The sequence below is a fragment of the Barbus barbus genome, assembly GCF_936440315.1.
Source record: "Barbus barbus genome assembly, chromosome: 25".
NCBI classification, from domain to species: Eukaryota; Metazoa; Chordata; class Actinopteri; order Cypriniformes; family Cyprinidae; genus Barbus; species Barbus barbus.
Genome location: NC_136753.1, coordinates 2,840,651 through 2,861,140, shown reverse-complemented (window position 1 = coordinate 2,861,140; position 20,490 = coordinate 2,840,651). Strand labels below are relative to the sequence as shown.

Sequence of the window (20,490 nt, the reverse complement as noted above, 5' to 3'; positions counted from 1 at the left end):
AAAAATAATATTTTAGTTTGTTCTGAAAAATTTAAATGGTGTGTTACAAATACATCAATGTCTATTTATATATCCATTGTGCCAGCTTTATGCTGGTGGTAACCTCAACACTGCTTTGTGGTTTTATAAGACAGAAGATACAAACATTATAGAATTATGAACAGAGAAATAAAATGCAATACATTATTGCATAATAACTAGATTTACTTACTGTTGTTTAATGCAGTAAATGTTGAATATGGATGAAAAAAGACACCCCAGTATAAGAAACATGTCAGCTCACATCTTTTACTGATGCACATTAATGATTTTTACAAAATACATGTATGGAAGTCCTAGAGCCTCTGCATTCAGAAGTGCAGTGAGAACGAGGCTCATGTTTGAAAGCAACACGAGAGGCAGAAGAAACGTGCCAAAAGCTTAAGATTTCTTAAATTAACTACATACAACTCTATCTCACAGTATATGAACATTACACGTGTATTATAAAACAAAGCAATAAAATAGGCTTCTTGATAGAAAAAATCTTTTATAATTTTCTTTTTTTTTTTTTATAGTGAAGATTAGCCCTATCTATCTATTGAACAACTGAAGGACTGCAACAACCTTCCTTCCTTCAAATGCTGTCGGCTAGACAGTCCAAACAACGGCCTCCTCAGAAGTGCATTTCGGTCTCTAGAGCTTGGCTACTGCAAGGACAAAGATGACAATTCATAAAAGTACAGCTGAGAAGAGCAAAAATAGCTTATTAAAACCGTAGGGTTTCTGATAAAATGTCGACAGCAGTAAGAAGCTACAATAATAGAAACGTCTGAATGAAAGTGTATTGAACCAGAGCGCAAAGCAGGGCTTGACCATCTGTGAAAGTGAGATCCTTGGCATTTCGGTATCTACGCGATCCTCTTTCCAAAAACAGAACACCCCTATCGGTGTCGAACTTCGACAGCACTGGAACTCATATTGCCAAATTTACTTTTGTAAAGCACCAGTAATAAATAGGCTTGTAAAAAAATGACTCAAAGACACGCTGAATTCATTATGTTCCAAATAATGTACAATAATCAGGATCTCGACTGCAATTTACGACAGCGTAGATCTTAAAAAAAGGAGATCCGCATCATTAAAATAGCAATGGCACCTCCGTTCGGTAAAATACGGGTAGAAACAGCACCCTCAATTAAGTCAAATAAATTAACGCAGTTTGATAAAAGTAGATATTTTATGAAATGGAGATTACAAATATGCTGTATCAAACGAATGTGATTTAGAACGACTCCATGAACCTGATGTTCACGCTGATGTGTTTCTAGAGTGTTTGGGGCACAGTTTCACAGCGCTGAGGTTAAAAGGGCATTACACTCAATGACAAAGCTGCATTCTCTGAGAAAGACACTGTGAAACACCCTGCCTCAACTCTAGACCCATATATCAGAATAGATGGTCGACTGAGGGCTAGTAATAGTCCACCGAGGAGCGATCAAACCCATCCAGGTGTCCGACCCCTGCGAACTAAACGCTACTGACATTGGCAGGGAGTGCTAGAGTCGCTGGATGAGTGCTGGTGGTTTCGGGTGAAGGCTGGGTCATCGCTGGCTACTCCATGATGGCTCGGTAGATGACGGGTTCGATGTAGTCGCCTCTGTACCTGGAGTTGATCACTCTCTGTCTCTTGCTCTCCTGGACCTTCTTCTCTCCAAACATGCCATCAAAACGCATGTCCGATGCCTTAGACTGAATAACACACATGCAAAAATCAACAGAGTGCACTAGTGCCCACCCACTTTCTCCAGAACCATTTTTTCCCATTCATATTTACCATAAGGAATTTGAAAAAAGTAATCATTAAAGCATTATAAACCATGAACCAAACAAATCAGCAACATTACAAACTATTGAAGCAAAATTTGTTTTGGAAATTCCAAAAAAAAATAAAGAAGCACAAATCAAAGAACTACAATCCCATGAAGCACTGCAAGTGAAATAATCACTTTAAAAATTAAGAAGAAAAATGTAAAACTATTCATTTAAAATGGTTGATTACCTATAGAAACAATATCATTTAAGTTTATACAAAATATACAGTATATGTATACGAATAGTTAAGTATTCTATTTGGTCACTGTGACTGATTGGTGGAATTTTCTGTACAGAATCATGGGTAATGTATTTTTTCACCATGAATTCAACCGTTAACCATGATTATTTTAATGATAAATTGCAATCATGTGGACATTGGTCTCATCAAAAGCATATACCATTGAGAAACAACCATATAGCTCACAGTGGGACTGTCTTTAATAGTTTACAAGTTATTTTTTAAAATAATTTCCCCCATGGAGAAAATGCATGATTTTTTTTTTTTACTTCTGGACCACTCTATATGTAGAAAATATTTAATTATTCATTGTACTTGACAAGCTCAACAACTACAGAGTGCTGTTGTAACATCAATTTTTTTTGTAGTATTGTTACTTGCAATGTCCCTAATATAGGAGCTCACCAGACGAGATTTGACCCTCTTAGGCAGCTCTTCATCTAGGGTGTAGACATCATCTCTCTTAGCAGTCAGCTGCGATCCGTCCTCAAACTCCACCTGAAGAGAAGCAGTGGTTTACTAAACAGCTAAACGCAGACTCAACCGCTGGAACTCTTCTGTCAGACAAATACCTGGTACATCTGAATGACATGAGCTGCCACGAATTTGGCTCCATAGACAAGACCGTCTGTCCATCTGACCTGAACCACTTCCCCCTGCGGTGGAGGACCCAGCTGAGCGCAGTCTCGGTTCTACACCAAACCATGAAAAATACAATATTTATAAAATACAACATCTTAAATATACAGTATTTTGGAGTCAATCATAACTAGACAATCATACACTAGCATTCAAAAGTGCTTTTGTGAAAGAAATTAATACTTTTTAAAAGTGACAGTAAAGTCATTTATAATTTTACCAAAGTTTTTTGTTTCAAATAAATGCTGTTCTTTTGAACTTTCTATTCATCAAAGAATATTGAAAAAATGTGTCATGGTTTCCACAAAAATATGAAGTTTCGCAACCTTGGAGCCATGGATAATTAGATGATCTACTTAAAACTGTGGTTAAATGTACCTTTTCAGATCAAATCTCACATCTTACCACAATGTCCTCTGGGAAAAGGTTATCACTGAAGGAGCCATCGTCAAAGTTGACCTCATAAAATGTCTCTTTTGTCAGCTGTATGACTTCACACTGGTAGTAGCGTCCATTTTTGTGCTTGCAGATGACCTTCTGACCCACGCTGAGCTCTCTCATGGCTGCTTTATTACGCTGCAGAGGAGAAAGAGAGAGATCACTCATCACAGCAGCAACAGATATGATGGCTATTCACAAAAGGAATGCACAATAATTGTTAAAGTCATGATTATTTTGCACACAAATCAGAATTAATGCACTTTCACATGAGCGAAATCAAGAGAATGTCGACATGCATGCTTTGCTTGCAGATTTAGTTGCACAAACAGGCTGGCTGCATTACACTTTTATTTGAGCAGAATAGCTCAAAAGAGATTGTACAAAACTCCATTGTACAAGTTTACTGGTGTTTTCAGCTCATATCAGCACTTTTTTTTGCATTGTAGAGAGAATGTGTGTGCATGGTTTCCAGGTTGGAAAGATTAAGCAAAACACTCAGCAGAAAATGTATCAGTTTAAAAGAAAAGCTGTGAATGAGGGATTAAAAAAAACTTGACATCTTGATATCAATTCAAGATAACGCAAATGCCAAATTCAAATAAAATATCTTCACGATAAATAAACAGCTGGTAAATACTGCAGACTATTATGCTTAATAAATCGAGAAAAAGCAGAAACTGTGATCATGATTAAAATACAATTTATTGTGCAGCCCTAATTCACAATAAGCATATTTGAGCAATGGTGGCGAGTCTTTGAGTGCACATTACGCAAATGGTACTATTAATTAATTTTTATTAATATTATTATTATTAATTATCTTAAATGTACTATTATGGTTTGGAGAAAGAATAAGCTATACATACTCTGTTCTATTTGAACACTTAAAAACACTTAAAGTATGAAAAGGAAACAGGAAAGGGAAACAGGAAGAGACTATTGGGCCAACTTGTAGAGACACCTGTAGCAGCCACATTATAGTGCAGTCACATGCTACAGTGCACAATTTCAGTGTTTCAGAGCATGATACCTCCGATTGCACCGGCCCTTTGTGGCGGCAACAGGTGACATAGACGACAAAGGGCCAGTCGTCCGGGTGCATGATGACGCCGGCGGCCTGTGCGCAGGTCGGGTGATATGAAGTGGGGCAGCGACCATGAGAACACTGCACACAACAGCCCAACGTTTTCTTCATCCGCCGTTTGCAGTAGTAGCATTTCTGTAAGCACATACGAGTGAGATTAGCTCACAGGAAGTCAGTTCAGAGGAAGTAGGACATGAGAAAAGGGCCCAGAGTGCAGATATAAATAACACGGTGACTGCAGCAAAACGTGTTGTTCTGTCACACAAACGATGTACAACATGATTTAAAACACATTGAGCTGTTGATTAATGGAGGTCTGGTGGGAAGCCACATCTCAGAGAAGTGAAATGTTGCTGTTTGAAAGGATGCCCCGTTCGCACACTGCATGTTTTCTAGAGAAGGGAAGAGAAACTCACCAGCTTGAATCTCTGTAAGGGAATGCCGCTGAGATCCACGGGCGATCGTTCAGCGATGTTCACAAAGCGAGTTTCCAGCACTGCCACCGCACACAGGACGTGAACCCATCTGCACACAAAGTATACAACATTAACTGATCCCGAAGAAAACAGCAGGATGAATCTCACAAAACCTCTCAAGATCTTTTCCAAGTCACATTTCACCATAGAATCAAAACATAAAAAGAAGCAATTATATATTGCATTTAGGAAAATTGTATTTTTAGGACCACTTTCATTTTTACAATGGAACATTATTTTCATGACAATAAAATATGTTTCCTTCCTGAATTACTGTAATTTGTTGTTTTACCTTTGAGTCTTTTTGTAATTATCATAGGGGTTTTGGCACCAGAGGACCATTTAATAGCTCCTATAACTATTGACAGAAATAACTGCTTTTTGATGTATTTGCACAACAGGAACTGGGAATGATTTTAGTTATAGAAAAGCCTTTAAAGGGGAACTAAATTAGCTCTTGCTTGAGAGTAGGTCTAACCCAACACAACTGAAACTACCAGTGATGTAAATGTAAGTTGATGCATCACTGCACCTTCCATATACTCATTTTTTTGCTGTTGTATTAAAGTAGTAAAACATTTTTTTAATTGTAATAAATTGAATTTAAATGTGGTACAATGTGTAACATGATCATTCCTAATGACAGTTTGAGAGGTAAATTATTGAGAGATTTTATGAAACTCACGCAAGACAATTAATGATTCCTGTGATATCAAACCAGAATTGTATAAGTGAGATTACATGAAAACAAAATGTAAATGTTCTTGTTGATCTAAAGTCCACAAAAGCACATTTCTAACTATTCAAGATCTGGGTATCTTCTAGGCAGGGGCGTAGCCACGGGTGTGCCGGTGCCACCCACAGTGGCAGCTGGTACACCTAAAAAATAGATGCAGAATTGTTTTTTTATAATTGTAATAAACATGCGGCTCTAGCGAGGGTCTAGCAGGTGCTCCAGCACCCCTAAGAAAGACCAAAGCACCCCCATATCACCCCCACACATAAAAAAATGAAATAAATTAAAAGCATTTGACTCATTGTGCATGCATAACTCGTGCATTGCAATATAACGCGACGTGATTAGTAGGCGCACTTTTCGAAATGTCACAGCATTTTACATTTACATTTATTCATTTAGCTGACGCTTTTATCCAAAGCGACTTACAATTGCTATACATGTCAGAGGTCGCACGCCTCTGGAGCAACTAGGGGTTAAGTGTCTTGCTCAGGGACACATTGGTGTCTCACAGTGGATTCGAACCCGGGTCTCTCACACCAAAGGCATGTGTCTTATCCACTGCGCCATCACCACCCCATTTTATTTTACAAACGGATTGGTTCCTTGTGCTAAGTAGGCCTGTCCCCAATTAAAGATTTTTTTAGTCAACTAGTCACACATTTATATTAAACTGATCGATATAATATTAACCATTCTTTAATACATAGACGTAACCTATAGCCTATTCAGCACTAAAGTGGGGGGGGGGGGGGGATATACAGTGGTGTGAAAAAGTGTTGGCCCCCTACCTGATTTTTTATTTTTCTGCATGTTTGTCACACTTTAATGTTTCAGATTATCAAACTAATTTAAATATTAATCAAAGATAACACAAGTAAACACAACATGCAGTTTTTAAATGAAGGGTTTTTTTTATGAAGGGAAAACAAAATCCAAACCCACATGGCCCTGTGTGAAAAAGTGTTTTGATTGTTTACAAAAACACTAGCTTTTTTCCTTCGTATACATGAACAAGTACTTACAGATAGGCTAATAAATCCTCAAAACCTATATTACATATGACGACATGTTTACAGGATAATTGCCTTTATTTTTGTTAAATACAGTTCTTAATATAACATATCTGACCGTTTAAACAACAAGCGTAGCTATGTAAACTTATAAACTGCTTAATTTGTGTGTAAACGCCTATGTGAAAAAACTTATTCTGGACAGTACTAAATGCAACATGCAATTTAAAATATCTTTTTTCCCCGGCTATTATTAATATCTTGCAGATTCTGCAAGTTGTATGTAAACTTATGACTTAAAAATTTCTATTGATTCTATCTTTCTAAAGATTCTATTGATTTTGGCAAGTCAGAGGTGATCAGATGAGTCATCTCATTGCTGGAACGCTGGAGTGTTGGTCATATTGCGCACTCACTGACTGAATTCTGCATTCTGGCGAATTCAAAAACAAGAGTGTTTTTTTACATAGCATCACTGATTATAACTGGAGCTTTTTTAGAGTGCATACACACACGCTAGACTCGGTGATTATTCTTTGATAATGTAAATGTTCTTTTTTTGCTTGCTGTATAATTTGTTCGTTCTTTGAATAACTGTGGCGGTGTTATAATTAGAAACTTAAAATGTATTTTTATTAAACCTGTGATCATCAGGTTAAATACAAATTCAGACTTATCAAAATACATTGTAACATAAATGGTACTTGACAAAGGAATTTATGACGTGTGTGTAGTTAATGATTAGTCTAGTGGGTTGAGCACGTTTGACTAGAAACTATAGCGCAGTTAAAGAGCTGTTATATGTGATTGGAAAATGGCTCATAAAAGAACGAGGACATGAATGCTTTTACAAGTCGGAATCTAAAATGACGGTAATATGGCGAGAACATTTCACATGAAATTCTGTCAGTGAGGGGAGTTGTAGGGGCGCGCAAGAAAAATACAACCAAAATTATCTCTGGTCATTGTAATATGCAACTAATTGAATGTTTAGATTTTTTTTTATTGTGTGCAATCACAAACAAAATAAGTATCCTGTGGATGATCGAGGAGCACAAGAAGAATCTGGAGGGGCACGTAGCGAGCCTGATCATGAGTAGGCTATATCAGCCCAGTCTGTTCTGTAACGTTAGTTATGCAGAGTCTGATTTTTTTGCACATTAATCTGGCAATAAATGTGGCACACCCAGTTTTTCTGATGCACACCCAGAGTCCCGTTTCTGGCTACGCTACTGCTTCTAGGTCAGGTGTCAGTGTGTATCATGGGATGTCAGTTCTGCCCTCTAGTGGACTTTCATTTTACTTACTTGCCATTATTGGCTCTGTGCAACGCTCCACCTCTCAACGAACACAGACAGCAACTCTGTCAAGAATCAAAGATTCAAATATCATCAGTTTACAACACATCCTACTATATCAATGAACGAAGAGACGAAAGACCACTATGTGTTTAAAGCAGGTGAACAGTAGCCCAAAATTATTTGGACACTTAAGCCAGACTTAAAGCAGAAACAAGAAGCATAAAGAAAATTTAAAGTCTCAATCCATTTTAAAGAAAAATACACTGTTCAAACAAAACACTGTCTGCTTTCATTGTATGGTAAAGCAAAAAAATCCAACAGGTGAAAACGTCAAAGAAAGCATACAGATTTCTAACATGCAAGTGAGTAAATGAGCACAGAATTTCTGGGTGAACTATTTCTGTAAGTGTCCAAATGTTTTTTATGTCAGGTTTAGGTGTACCTCGGTGAGGGCGTTGGCTTTACAGCGGGCACATTTCCAGTCTTTGGAGACTCTCGCTGGAGCCACACCGTAACAACCTAGAACAGAGTGAATTAAACAGACCTCGGATTATTCAAACACACCCTTCACTGGCAAAATGTGTTAGAAACTATGATAAAAGTCCTTATTTGTCCTCAGCATCATCGTGGGTGCATCTTGTAGTGAAGGAGTTTACATTCATGCTGGACACTTGTTTTTTTATTTAGGAAAAGCATAATTTAAGCCATCATAATGGAAAGATCGTACATTCTAGACCATGTTATAACCAGACAAACTACACTATCGTTCAAGGTCAGTAAGACTTTTAAATGATAGGATTTTTAAAAGTCTTGTATGCTCACCAAGGCTGCATTTCTTTGGTAAAGGTAAAAACAGTAAAACAGTTTGCAGTAAAAACAGTAAACATGTGAAATATTATTACAACTTAAAATAATTGTTTTCTATTTAAATATATTGTAAAATGCAATTTATTCCTGTGATGCGCAGCTGAATTTTTAGCATAATTACTCCAGTCTCCAGTGTCACATGATCCTTCAGAAATCATTCTAATACGCTGATTTGCTGAAACATTTGAAAACAGCTGGAACATGTTGAAAGCAGTTGTGCTGCTTCATATTTTTGTGCAAAATGAGATTAGAATTTTTTTCAGGATTCTTTGATGAATAGACAGTTCAAAAGAACAGAATATAATCTATATATAAAGATAAAATAAATATATGACTCCCTTTATGATCAGGTACCACAATAAAGGCTAGTTGATGAGGGGGGGGGGGAACAGTATTGTTATAGTCCGGGTTGTCAGGGCACTCACTAGTGTGCACACGGACACTGCACAGGGAGCAGCTGATGAGCAGACTGGTGCCGTCCTCCTCCAGGTGAGCTGTGGATGGCTGGACGTCTGCGCTGTCCTCGGTGGTGGTGGTGAAACATCTCTCTGGAATCAGAGGCTTGGTCCTCATCTGACCCCCGGGCAGCACCACGGCTGGCTCGCTCTCGCCCCCTTCAGACTGAACACAAAAACAGGATATTGTACAGGAAAGCACAAGAAACTCTTGATATACTCAGTGACAGGAAACAGATAAAAACAGATCTCTGAACCAGGCCGGCGTACCCGCTGATGTGCCTGGAAGAGCGCGCACACAGCGCAGTACGGAGGCCGCAGACCCATCTCTCTGTTGTACTCTCTCTCTCTTTCTGGATTATATGGTCTGTTCTGCCACAGCTGGGCCAAAGGTCGCGCCCAGGCCTCCCCGTCCAACCCGTCCTCCTCCAACGCAGCCTGATCCTGCAGCTCTGCACATGCACACACAATCCATCGGCATTACATCATCCTTCATTCAGAAGATGCTTTTGCAATGTGATTTAGAGTGCATTTTCTATCGTTATAATACTTGGTATTCCAGTTAAATGCGCAGTGGCAAATGAATGAGGTATTCGTATGGCAACTTCCTGAAGAGTCCAACACGGTGACTGTGTGGAACATTTCAACATTGGCCTGTTTGAGTAACCCAACACAGTAACAACAATTAAACAATTTGCTTTAGGGCAGGGCTGACATTTTGCACAATGTGCAAACATTTGTCATTCTGTTTGGTGGTGCTCACACACTTCTGACGCATTTCACACTACAATGAATATTCTGTGGAAAATGATGTGGGGCGGGACTTCATTTTAGTCATCACACACCCACATACGCGCACACACAAATGTATATTATATACCAACTATAAAGCAGAAGTTTGCAGAGATTTTAGTGGACATATGTAGGCAGTGCATTGATCTGAAAAGTGGTCCATTACACTAATGACAGATCACACATCGGTGTTAACTTAGCATTATTTTAATACTGTTTTTGTATATATTAACATTTTTAATTAACTTTTATTTTTAGATGTTCAGTATTCATTTAAATTTTAGTTGTGAAGTTTTTAATCTTAAATAAAAATATTTCTATTTTGCTTCAGCTTTATTTCAATTATGATTTTTAGTGACTTAGTTTTAGTTAACAATAACAACATTGCCACAAACTGACCTTCATCACTGATGCTGTCCTTCATCAGAGGATGGTGCCTGGGGAGTCTGGGAAGTCTGTGCTGAGCATCCACTGGGTGTTCAGCTTCTTTCTGCGGGACAACACAAACTCACACTTATTACACACAGCCACACACAAAATCCAACAGGGTTTCCCAAACAAGAGCTCGCAAACCGCCTAGTGATTCATGATGGATCTGCATTGGGTTTGTGATGTGATAGAAATACCCAATTGAATTTGGGGGGTTGGGGGGGGTAAATAAATAAAATGTGTAAATGCATTCAGGAACTAATTTTGTAAATGTGTTTACAATGCTGACTAATTTGCATTATAGAGTCCTGCAGGAGTGAGTCCTAAAACCTTCTGGTTCCACTGTCAATAGGTTTTATGAATATTGTTTTTGGTTAAATGTCTGAAATAAAGTCTGTGGTCAAAAGCTCAAGATGTTTTCAAATGTTATTCCACAACATAAAACACGTCAATACACCCTTGTGAATTTTAAAGCTTTTACTTGTCTTAAAAAATATAGGCCTAATTGCTAACAAGTGGCTAAATGGGACTACAGAGGCTGTCGGGGACATAAACTCATCTACTCACTAGTCGCTTTAACAGTCTAATCACGCATTTGCAAACTATTCTAACTAAAACTTTCAGGAAAAATACTTTTTAATTAAATCACGGATGGAAGCTTACTGATGGTGACATTGAAGTCATTCAACCATGGTGCAGTCTGTTATAGCCTAACTTCAGCTTTTTAACTTCGGTGACCGTATTCAGGCTTCGAAATTCATAAAAATAGTGTTTATTTGTGAGGATTATCAAGATGAACAAAATGTAAGAATCATAAATTTTCTTGGTGACGGCTTACTTTCCAGAAGTCAGTGAAAACATACTATTAACGTTTTGTCAAAGGAACCAGGGTGATGCAAACTTAGAGGTTGTTCAACAAATGAATGTCATTCCTGCAACAATCTATTCCTTTAGTGAATCAGGTGCTTAAACAACAGAGTCAGACGGCACATACGCACCTTGCTGTCCTCTTGAGACTCGCTATCAGAGTCGCTGTCTCGGTCTCTCTCGTGCCGAATGCGTGGCTCGTGATCGCTGTAATCTCCTTTAGCGTAGCTGTGGACATGCAGCACCTCAGCGGGGCTCAGCGTTCTCTGGAAGATGTGCTGGACCGCCGGCGGACACACCTGACTGCCGCCCGCTGACGCAGAGCTGCACCGCGACTCGCCAAGCTTAAGGTTGATGGCGCTGCTGCTGGGTTCCGTGATGACATTATAAGTGTGGGCGGAGTTAACACCAGGTTTGTGTTTAGGGCCGATGCTGATGTTGCTGGGTTTAGTGATGACATTATATGCGAGGGCAGAGTTAATACTGGGCTTGTGCTCAGGGCTGACGTTGCCGAGTTCTGGTTGGACATCATAGATGTGGGCGGAGTTAACGCTGGGTTCGTCTTCAGGGTTGACAGTGATGCTACTGGGTTCTGCAGTGACATCACAGGTGTGGGTGGAGCTAATGCCAGGTTCAGGTTTAGGGCTGCTGGTGATGTTGCCGAGTTCGGGTTGGACATCACAGCTCTGGGCGGAGCTAATGCCGGGTTCATGTTTAGGGCTGATGGTGATGTCGCTGGGTTCTGTGGTGACATCACAGCTCTGGGCGGAGCTAACTCTGGATTCTTGTTCACTGACAGTGATGTTGGTAGGTTCTGGTTGGGCATCACAGGTGTGGGCAGAGTTAACACTGGGTTCATGTTTAGGGCTGATGGTGATGTCGCTGGGTTCTGTGGTGACATCACAGGTGTAGGCGGAGTTAACACTGGGTTTGTGTTTAGGGTCAATGATGTTGCTCAGTTCTGGTTGGACATCACAGCTGTGGGCGGAGCTAATGCTGGGTTCATTTTCAGCTTTGATGGTGATGTCGGTGGGTTCTGGTTGGGCATCAAAGCTGTGGGCGGAGCTAATGCTGGGTTCGTGTTCAGCGCTGATGGTGATGTCACTGTGTTCTGTGTCAGGTTCGTGTTTAGGGCTGACCATGATGTCGGTGGGTTCTGGTTGGGCATCAAAGCTGTGGGCGGAGCTAATGCTGGGTTCGTGTTCAGTGCTGATGGTGATGTCACTGTGTTCTGTGTCAGGTTCGTGTTTAGGGCTGACCATGATGTCGCTGGGTTCTGGTTGGGCATCACAGCTGTGGGTGGAGCCAATGCTGGGTTCATGTTCAGAGCTGATGGTGATGTCACTGGGTTCTGTGGTGACATCACAGGTGTGGGCGGAGTTAATGTCAGGTTCGTGTTTAGGGCTGACCATGATGTCGCTGGGTTCTGGTTGGACATCACAGCTGTGGGTGGAGCTAATGCTGGATTCGTGTTCAGCACTGATGGTGAAGTCGCTGGGTTCTGGTTGGACCTCACAGCTGTGGGTGGAGCCAATGCGGGGTTCATGTTCAGCACTGATGGTGACGTCACTGGGTTCTGTGGTGACATCACAGGTGTGGGCGGAGTTAATGCCAGGTTTGTGTTTAGGGCTGACCATGATGTCGCTGGGTTCTGGTTGGGCATCATAGGTGTGGGAGGAGTTAATAGCAGACTCACTTGGACTAGGGATGATGGTATTTATAGTGCTGTCACTGGGTTCTATAGAGACATCACAGGTGTGGGTGGAGTTAATGCCATGTAGAGAGGAGATACTGCTGGTTACAGATATGAGAGGTGTGACGTCAGCAGCAGGGATGTCACTGGAACACGAATGGGCCGTGATGTCACTCTGCTGGGCATCAGTGAGGTCACCTTTTGGAGTGATATCATCGGGTTTGCTTTGGACATCACAGCTTTGAGTGACGTCACTGCTCGGAGCCTCATCATCAGCGATGCTGTTTGTGGATTGTGAGGATGAGGTGACGTCGTTGGGTTCAGAGGGAGTGACATCATCTCTTTGCTGCATTGTGATGTCACTGCTGGAGGTGGGGTTTGATGGCGAGAGCTCCACCTCCATGCAGGGAGGGGCTTGATTCTCGTGCTGTTGTGGAGGGGGCGTGTCTGTCTCCATCGTCTCCTCAGCTTGCACATAACCTGCAGAAATAAACATTGGATGCTTTAGCCTTTTTATTACAGCATTGCCGGTGTATCATTTGCTCTGCATGAGGCTCTACCTGGGTCAGCGGAGATGGATTGTTCATTCTTGTCATCCGTCTCAGTCTGGTGAAGTTTGGCTTTCTTCTTCTCAACTTCTTCCTCTTTTTCTACCTTTACTTGATTGTCATCTTCTTTTGCTCCATCATCAGGGCTGGGTCTGAGCCGCTTCTGCCCCACATTCTGCTTTGGACTGCTACTGTATAAAGAAGGGAAATCAGAGGATTAAAAAATAAATAAAAATAAAACCCCCATGAACCATCACCACTGTGCTCTAAAGCATAAGATGTAGACCTCAGGAGAAGTGTGACAAATTGTTATACCGTAAAAATTAAAGAGCATGTTTATAGTATATTTACTGTGGGAAAGTATTTATTGAAAGGCAAAACGCATTTTTTACATTTTAAATGAAACTTTAGCTTTAGAAATGTAGTATTCTAGTCAATTACTATTTCTTTTAGCATATCCTTCAACTTCAGCTCAGTGTTATTTTAGTATCATTAATAATATTTTGAAAAAGCTTTTATTTTTATATTTTCGGTGCGTTTATTTTTTTTATATATTTCTATTTATATTTAAAAACTTCATCCAAGTTTGTTTTCATCTGTTATGTTTTATTTTAGCTCTATTGCAAATAACGGAACATTTTTCAATAGTTTTAGTTAAATATAATAATAATGCTAAATGAAAATGTGTGTTCTTAATATTTTTTATTGTGTTGTAACCATTACATAAAAACAATAAGGCATTTGACGTTACATTGTATTGTACGTCACTTTGCTGTATGCCATACCTAACAACACCCCTCAGCTGTCACTGCGCACACAATACAGCATAAAGTGAATAGTGCTGTACAAATACATTCACATAGCCACTAAAAAATTTAAAAGACTGATCTTGAGATTTTTAATCATCATCAGGATCCATAAAATAAAATGGAACAATGAATGAAGACCTTTGGGTTTCTGTGTACAGATGACAATGTTTTTTTTCCCCTGAAGAAAAGCTCCTTCTATGTCCATAAAGTTTTGCACTGGTTAGATTTGCAAAGTAACTTGTAATAGCCAAAAAAAATTAAAATTTTGTGAATGAGTACTTGGGCACTTCACATTCATAATGCACTGTGTCAGCAAATGAAGAATAAAAGCAAAGCAAACTCCCATCATTATGGCCACTTTTATTTATTTTTTTTACACACCTGTTGATCTGCTCTGAGGTGGTGCTTGGTTCTTCATCACTAACAGGCTTCTTCTCCTCTACCTCCAGACCTCCTTTCTCTGCTTCTTCTTTCTCCTTTGCACCATCTGTTTCCCTTTTCAACATTTCAGTCTTGTCCTCCTCTCCACCGTCTGTGTTTGCTTTCTGCTCCTCTCCAGCCTCTGCTTCTCCTCCCTTCTCCTGCGTTTCTGCTTTGCTGCTATCGCTGAGCTCTCCTGTCTCATTCTCTGTCTTTCCATCTGTCAGGAACTCTGCTGCTTCTGGTGTGGGCTTTGAGTGGTCAATGGGCACATTGTCCTTTCCTGCTTTCCAAAATTTATAGCGTTCTGGCTGAAACTTGCGAACAAACACATCCATGGATATCTTCACCATGTCCTTCCGGCAGGAACACTGTGAAAGATATGCACATAAACAAACAAAAACACACCTGCAGTACCATACCTGAACTCCAAAACATGAGGGTAAACGATGTATGCAAAATAACGTACTAATGTTGCCAGCTTTCCATAATCGATCCAACGCTGAGTGGCAAAGTTGGTGGATTCTGCACAGTTGAAGCCATGGTTAAACCCAGCATGATATCCATACGGGAAGCTCACAATGAACTGGCCTGCTTCCTGTGTGACCTGATGAATTGAGTAGAAAGAAGTTAAATTGCGAGATAAAATCAGGAATGACAGGATAAGATGATAAAAATCAAGCAACTGACCTTCTCAAAGGGTATTCCATACTTCCTCAGAATAGAGGGTGAAATTAAAGTCATTTTGTGTCGCAGGAAGGCTTCACAACTTTGGGCACTTCCAGGAAAAAATCCTGCATGAGTGAAAATTAAAAGAGTACTGAGTTAATTAATGAGCAGCTGAAGAGGAACAGGAACTAATGATATGTTTTCAGAAGACCACCGTACCTTTAGCAAGACGCTCTAATCGCTTCCCATGTTCTGGAGGCACAATGTACCTGCAGAAGAGCCCGTTTTCAATTCAAGACCAAGTAATAAATTATTTTAAAAATCTCTTTAGGACAGTATGAATAGTATTCAACCTGGTCTCATGGTATAAACGTACCTGGGTGCACTTTTTAGTGAGAGCATTTTTACGTACCTTACTGCACTTTTCGCCGCAGTTTCAAAGAGAAATGTCCACAGAGTGGCGCTAAAACACGTAAACCCTGGCATGTTTTTATTACGTTGATATAGGCACATATTGTTGTGTTTTTATTACGGCGGTTCAGAATTCAAATATCCGGGGACCGTCACTAAAAATGAATGCTCTATTGTGTTGGAAATATGCCATACACCAAATCCAACCATAAACCTACCCGATAGTGTTGACAAATGCAAAACTGATATAAAAACGCATTTCTTGAAGCAACCAGTTGAAGTTGAACTTCCTTATATGCAGATTTGAACTGTTTTGTCGAACCGTAGTTACACGGGATTAGAACCGGAGCTCCTCACTTCTCAAGTACGTCTCAGCATATTAATATTGCTTTGAAGTCATAACATGATATTCTTCAAGTAATTGTGCGAAAATTACGCTTCATTAATCGAAACTCTGTAAATTTGTGTGAAAAGGAATAAAAGGCGCCAGAGTTTTACTGCCTCTAGTGTTCATTTCTTTTGGAAACTGCAGTGATATGTACTTATTGGTACGTATTTCTCTTCTCGCTAAAAAGTGCACCCAGGTACGTTTATGCCATGAGACCAGGTAGATAGTATTAGGGTCAGTAAGCTTTTTTAAGCTGAAAAAAGTATCATTTGCTCACCAAGGCTGCATTTATTTGATCTGATGTATTATTACAATAACTTAAGATAACTGCTTTCTATTTTCATATATTTAAAATGTAATTTATTCCTGTGATCAAAGCTGAATTTTCAGCATCATTACTTGCTGCTCAAGAAACATTTCTGATTATTATCAATGTTGAAAACAGTTGTGCTGCTTCATATGTTCGTGATACATTGTTTGTCAGGATTCTTTGATGAATAGAAAGATTTTTATTTTTTTTAATACATTTTATATTTTAGAAGAATGTATAGCATTATAAATGTCTTTACTGTCACTTTTGGTCAATGTAATGCATCCTTGCTGAATATAGTAATTTCTTAAAAAAAAACAAAAAAACCTGAATGGTAGTGAATATGAACAAATGAGCTTCTTTAGCTTGTTTTTAAATGAATCAGCCAAAATCTCAGCTCCTGGTTTGAATCAATATAATGACTCAATGAACTGAGAATAGCAAAACAACAAAAATGCTGACCAAAAACAAGATTTAGTTGTGACATTACCAGGACTTGGGTTCTCCAAAGTGAAGGTAGTTGATGCTATAGAGATCCATGTCCTCTGTGTGCCAGGCGAATGTGCTCTTCCACATCCCGAAATAAAGATATGGAGTGTTGACTCCTTTGATTGTGATTCCACTCTCTCTCTCCACAGTGTCCAAAATAGTGTCGAGACGGCCAATATTCCACTCCATCACCTCCTGTATCACATATATATTTGTAATCACTGCATAGCACTGTTATCACACTGTAAACAATGGATGTAACTGAAACATAGTAGTGAAAAATATTCCATTAAAGGGTAGAATACTGACAGGATCGTAGAGGGTTCCACTGACATCTGCCCCATATAGTGGTGGATTGAATGTTAAATTCTTCCAATATTTCCTCTCTAGTTCATCAAAATCAGCATATCTGGGATTGCAGAACCTGCAGTCGAGTTAGAGAACCATTTTATTATGGTGACAGTCAACATGATAGGACATTCTCAATGCATCAACTTCAGGTATCGCAGAGCGAAAAAGAATATACAATGAGCAATAATGTCCATGGATTTGTGTTATGCATCAAGAAACATAGGCTGGGATATTATTGGAGAATATTTTTTTTCTTTGTTCAATCACACAAACTACCATTCGAACCTTTTTGAACTGGCACTTTTGAAAGAAATTAATACTTTCAAGGATGCATTAAATGATCAAATTATATTTGTCACAAAAGGTTTTTAGTATAACTGTTTATGCTGTGCTTTTGAACTTTCTATTAATCAAAGAATCTTGAAAAAAAAATGTATCACTGTTTTCACAAAAAATGGCACTGTTTTCAACATTGATAATAGTAAGAAATCAGCATGTTAGAGTCTTTAAAGTATTCTCTGCTGCTCACTTGTCTGTGTTGGCAGTTTTGCGGAACTCGCGGACGGTCATCGGCTTCTTCTGGATGTTGTACTGAGTGAAGAGACCTGATTGGCCAGTGACCACCTGTTGAATAGGTGTGGGAATCACCAGGTCATCAATGTCATCGTATGTGTGCCGGGGCTTCCAGTCCTTTGGTGGCACCACCTGACAAACAAGCACATCAGTGAGCCATGCAAACCTACAATGATCATCTACAGCAACACACAAAAAAAGAGTCTCTCACAGCAATTTGAGCAGAATGAAAATCATTAACCTTAGCCATGCCGGCTCTGTGAGCCCCCTGCGACTCCATATATGCAATGTATCTGTTGAAGTCTTTGAACTCCTCTTTTGTGGGATGAAAGGTCATGATCCTGGTGGCAGGACTCTGGGAGCTTTGAGAGACCGAGTCCGAAGCCATTCTGCCACTTGGGCTGCAAGAGAAACAGGAAGATGAAGATTTCAGCAACAAACACATAAACAAAACTAAATACGTAACATATCATACTCATGCATTTTTTTAAAAACACATCACCTAACCAACTAGTAAACTCCACATGTAAACCAGCACTACTTGGCAAGACCTGTTTAGTTATAACACATTACACACACATGTTCTTGCTAATTTAAAGTGATTCAAAATATCTGGATAACAAGAACAAATAAAAAAATTAATTAAGAAAACAATAAAAAGCTATATTTATTACTTAAATATCTAACATATATGATTACTTGATTTTCATAAAATAATTATATATTTTTTTACATTTAATTATAAACATTTTAACATTACAATCAATACATAACCCAGATAACCAATAATTATAAAAGAAAAATAAGGGCAGAAAAAAGTATAAATATTCCAACCCTAAATACAAACAAATAGTCAGTAAACACCAATAAATAAAAAGTTGATTAGAGAACACGGATCATGTTTATATCGGTTTAAACATGAAATAATACAACAAAATAACTTTACTGACAGAAATACACTTAATGATGCTTTTTAATCAAATTAACATAAAATTATAAACCACAGAAATACACTCACTGCACTATTTCATTCAAGCACACAGTATATAATAAAACATTAACCCCTGTAGTGTTTAATAACTCTTATGATTATGAACGCTGAAGCACCTGTGAACTCACACTAGCATGCTAGCTGGTATTAGCCTGATAAACACATCCTATCGAGCCATTCAGAGTGTTTAATGAAAAAGCATCATATTTATAAATCTGTCATGATCTGATGATCAGGTTCTGCTCAGGACCACTGAAAGTTTTGATCCCGAAATCTCTCAAACTCACCGCAAACAACAACAACAACAAACACACTGACGGCTAAAGGCGCTCAAATGAACACAAACTTACTCCAGTCACACACACACACCGCTTCAGCTCAACACACACACACTCATATCCATTCACACAGTGTTATTAACGGCTTTTTGTAGTGTATAACTGTGTTATTACATGTATTATTGATCCGCTCCAAACTTTGATGAGCCTGGTGGCTAAGTACTGTAAACACGACATTCACGCACTAAAACACGCATGAAATCACTCCACACACACAAACACCCGATCATTCGTGTCAGGAGAGGACGAGAGGAGTTTACTCACGGGCTCAGCTGATGGGTGTTGAGGGCGCAACTCAGAAAAACAGCGCAGAAAAAGACGATTGCACACCAGACATGTCCTCCATTAGAGTGCGGCGCGACTGCGCATGCGCGCCGCACACTGTTTACAAAGATGGAAGAAGGCGTTCCCCTGCGCGCGCCCCCTGATGATCAACTCACTCCATATCCTCCTGAGACCCAGCTCTGGAGTTTTTGCCTCTGTAGTGGACATTCTATTTTAGCGAATTCCTCTGAGACCTCTCCTGTCACCGTTTTAAGCCTGGATGTCCTGTACAGAGCACTTTCAGGGCTTTTTAGAGATACCAAATGTTTGGAAGTTTCACCATGACCACTTCCTCTCCTAGGTCTTTAAAGATGGCTAAATTTAATTTGGTGAAAAATTTAACATCCTTATGGAAATATGATTATATTTTGTAATTGTCATTTAAATCTGAATAATTTTCTAATTGTTTGTCATAAAGCAACATCTCAGGAAAATGTTATTCAAATTCAAATATGACATCATTTCATTCATGTCCACTGTGGAGGACACCAGGACTAAAAGCATGTTTATTACACATTTTGGGAGAATTTTTATATTAATTATATATAAATTCTTATGAAATATTAGTTATTATTATGAAAATCTGGCCAATTATTACCCCCATTATGACGATTCTTTTTTCCTAACACTGTGTTCAAAGGGAAAACCAGATTATGGACATTTTTACACACATATTGCATAAAACAAAATGGTATATGAAATAATTTTGTTATATATAATACAGTTGAGAATCATCCTTAAACAAAGTTTAGTATAAAAAACCCTGAAACATAAAAATTTCTTGGTGATTTAAAAAAAAAAATCCCATTGTTTTTGCCTTTTTGATGTCTATTCATGCCATTTTAGTTTTTAGAAAAACTTAGTCCTAGTGTCCTCTACAGAGTACATAGAATAAAATATGAATGAAATATAATTTTTCAAAAATTTGATTTTTCTTATGCTCTAAACAATGTAATGACATTAAAAAATACTAACTTCACA

At 38.9% G+C, this 20,490-nt stretch overlaps 1 protein-coding gene across 2 annotated transcripts; it reads right to left on the bottom strand.

The window, feature by feature from the left end:
• Positions 1-199: 199 nt before the first annotated feature.
• LOC306844482 (lysine-specific demethylase 4A-like) lies at positions 200-19,808 on the bottom strand. Of its 2 annotated transcripts, none has more exons than XM_079376648.1 (22): positions 19,450-19,808; positions 18,098-18,257; positions 17,813-17,988; positions 17,242-17,356; positions 16,934-17,127; positions 15,554-15,603; positions 15,356-15,459; positions 15,135-15,272; positions 14,627-15,036; positions 13,449-13,627; positions 11,327-13,368; positions 10,299-10,389; positions 9,378-9,559; positions 9,078-9,273; positions 8,228-8,304; positions 7,792-7,847; positions 4,676-4,784; positions 4,206-4,394; positions 3,140-3,310; positions 2,668-2,787; positions 2,501-2,593; positions 200-1,731 (listed from the first exon to the last, which is right to left on the bottom strand). In XM_079376648.1, exons 2-22 carry the CDS (start codon positions 18,242-18,244, stop codon positions 1,594-1,596), a joined length of 4,977 nt encoding a protein of 1,658 aa, XP_079232774.1. In that variant the 5' UTR covers positions 18,245-18,257; positions 19,450-19,808; the 3' UTR covers positions 200-1,593. The 2 variants fall into 2 exon arrangements, with proteins under 2 accessions (XP_079232774.1, XP_079232775.1); XM_079376649.1 differs by having other exon boundaries at positions 13,449-13,624; positions 19,450-19,552.
• Positions 19,809-20,490: the final 682 nt, after the last annotated feature.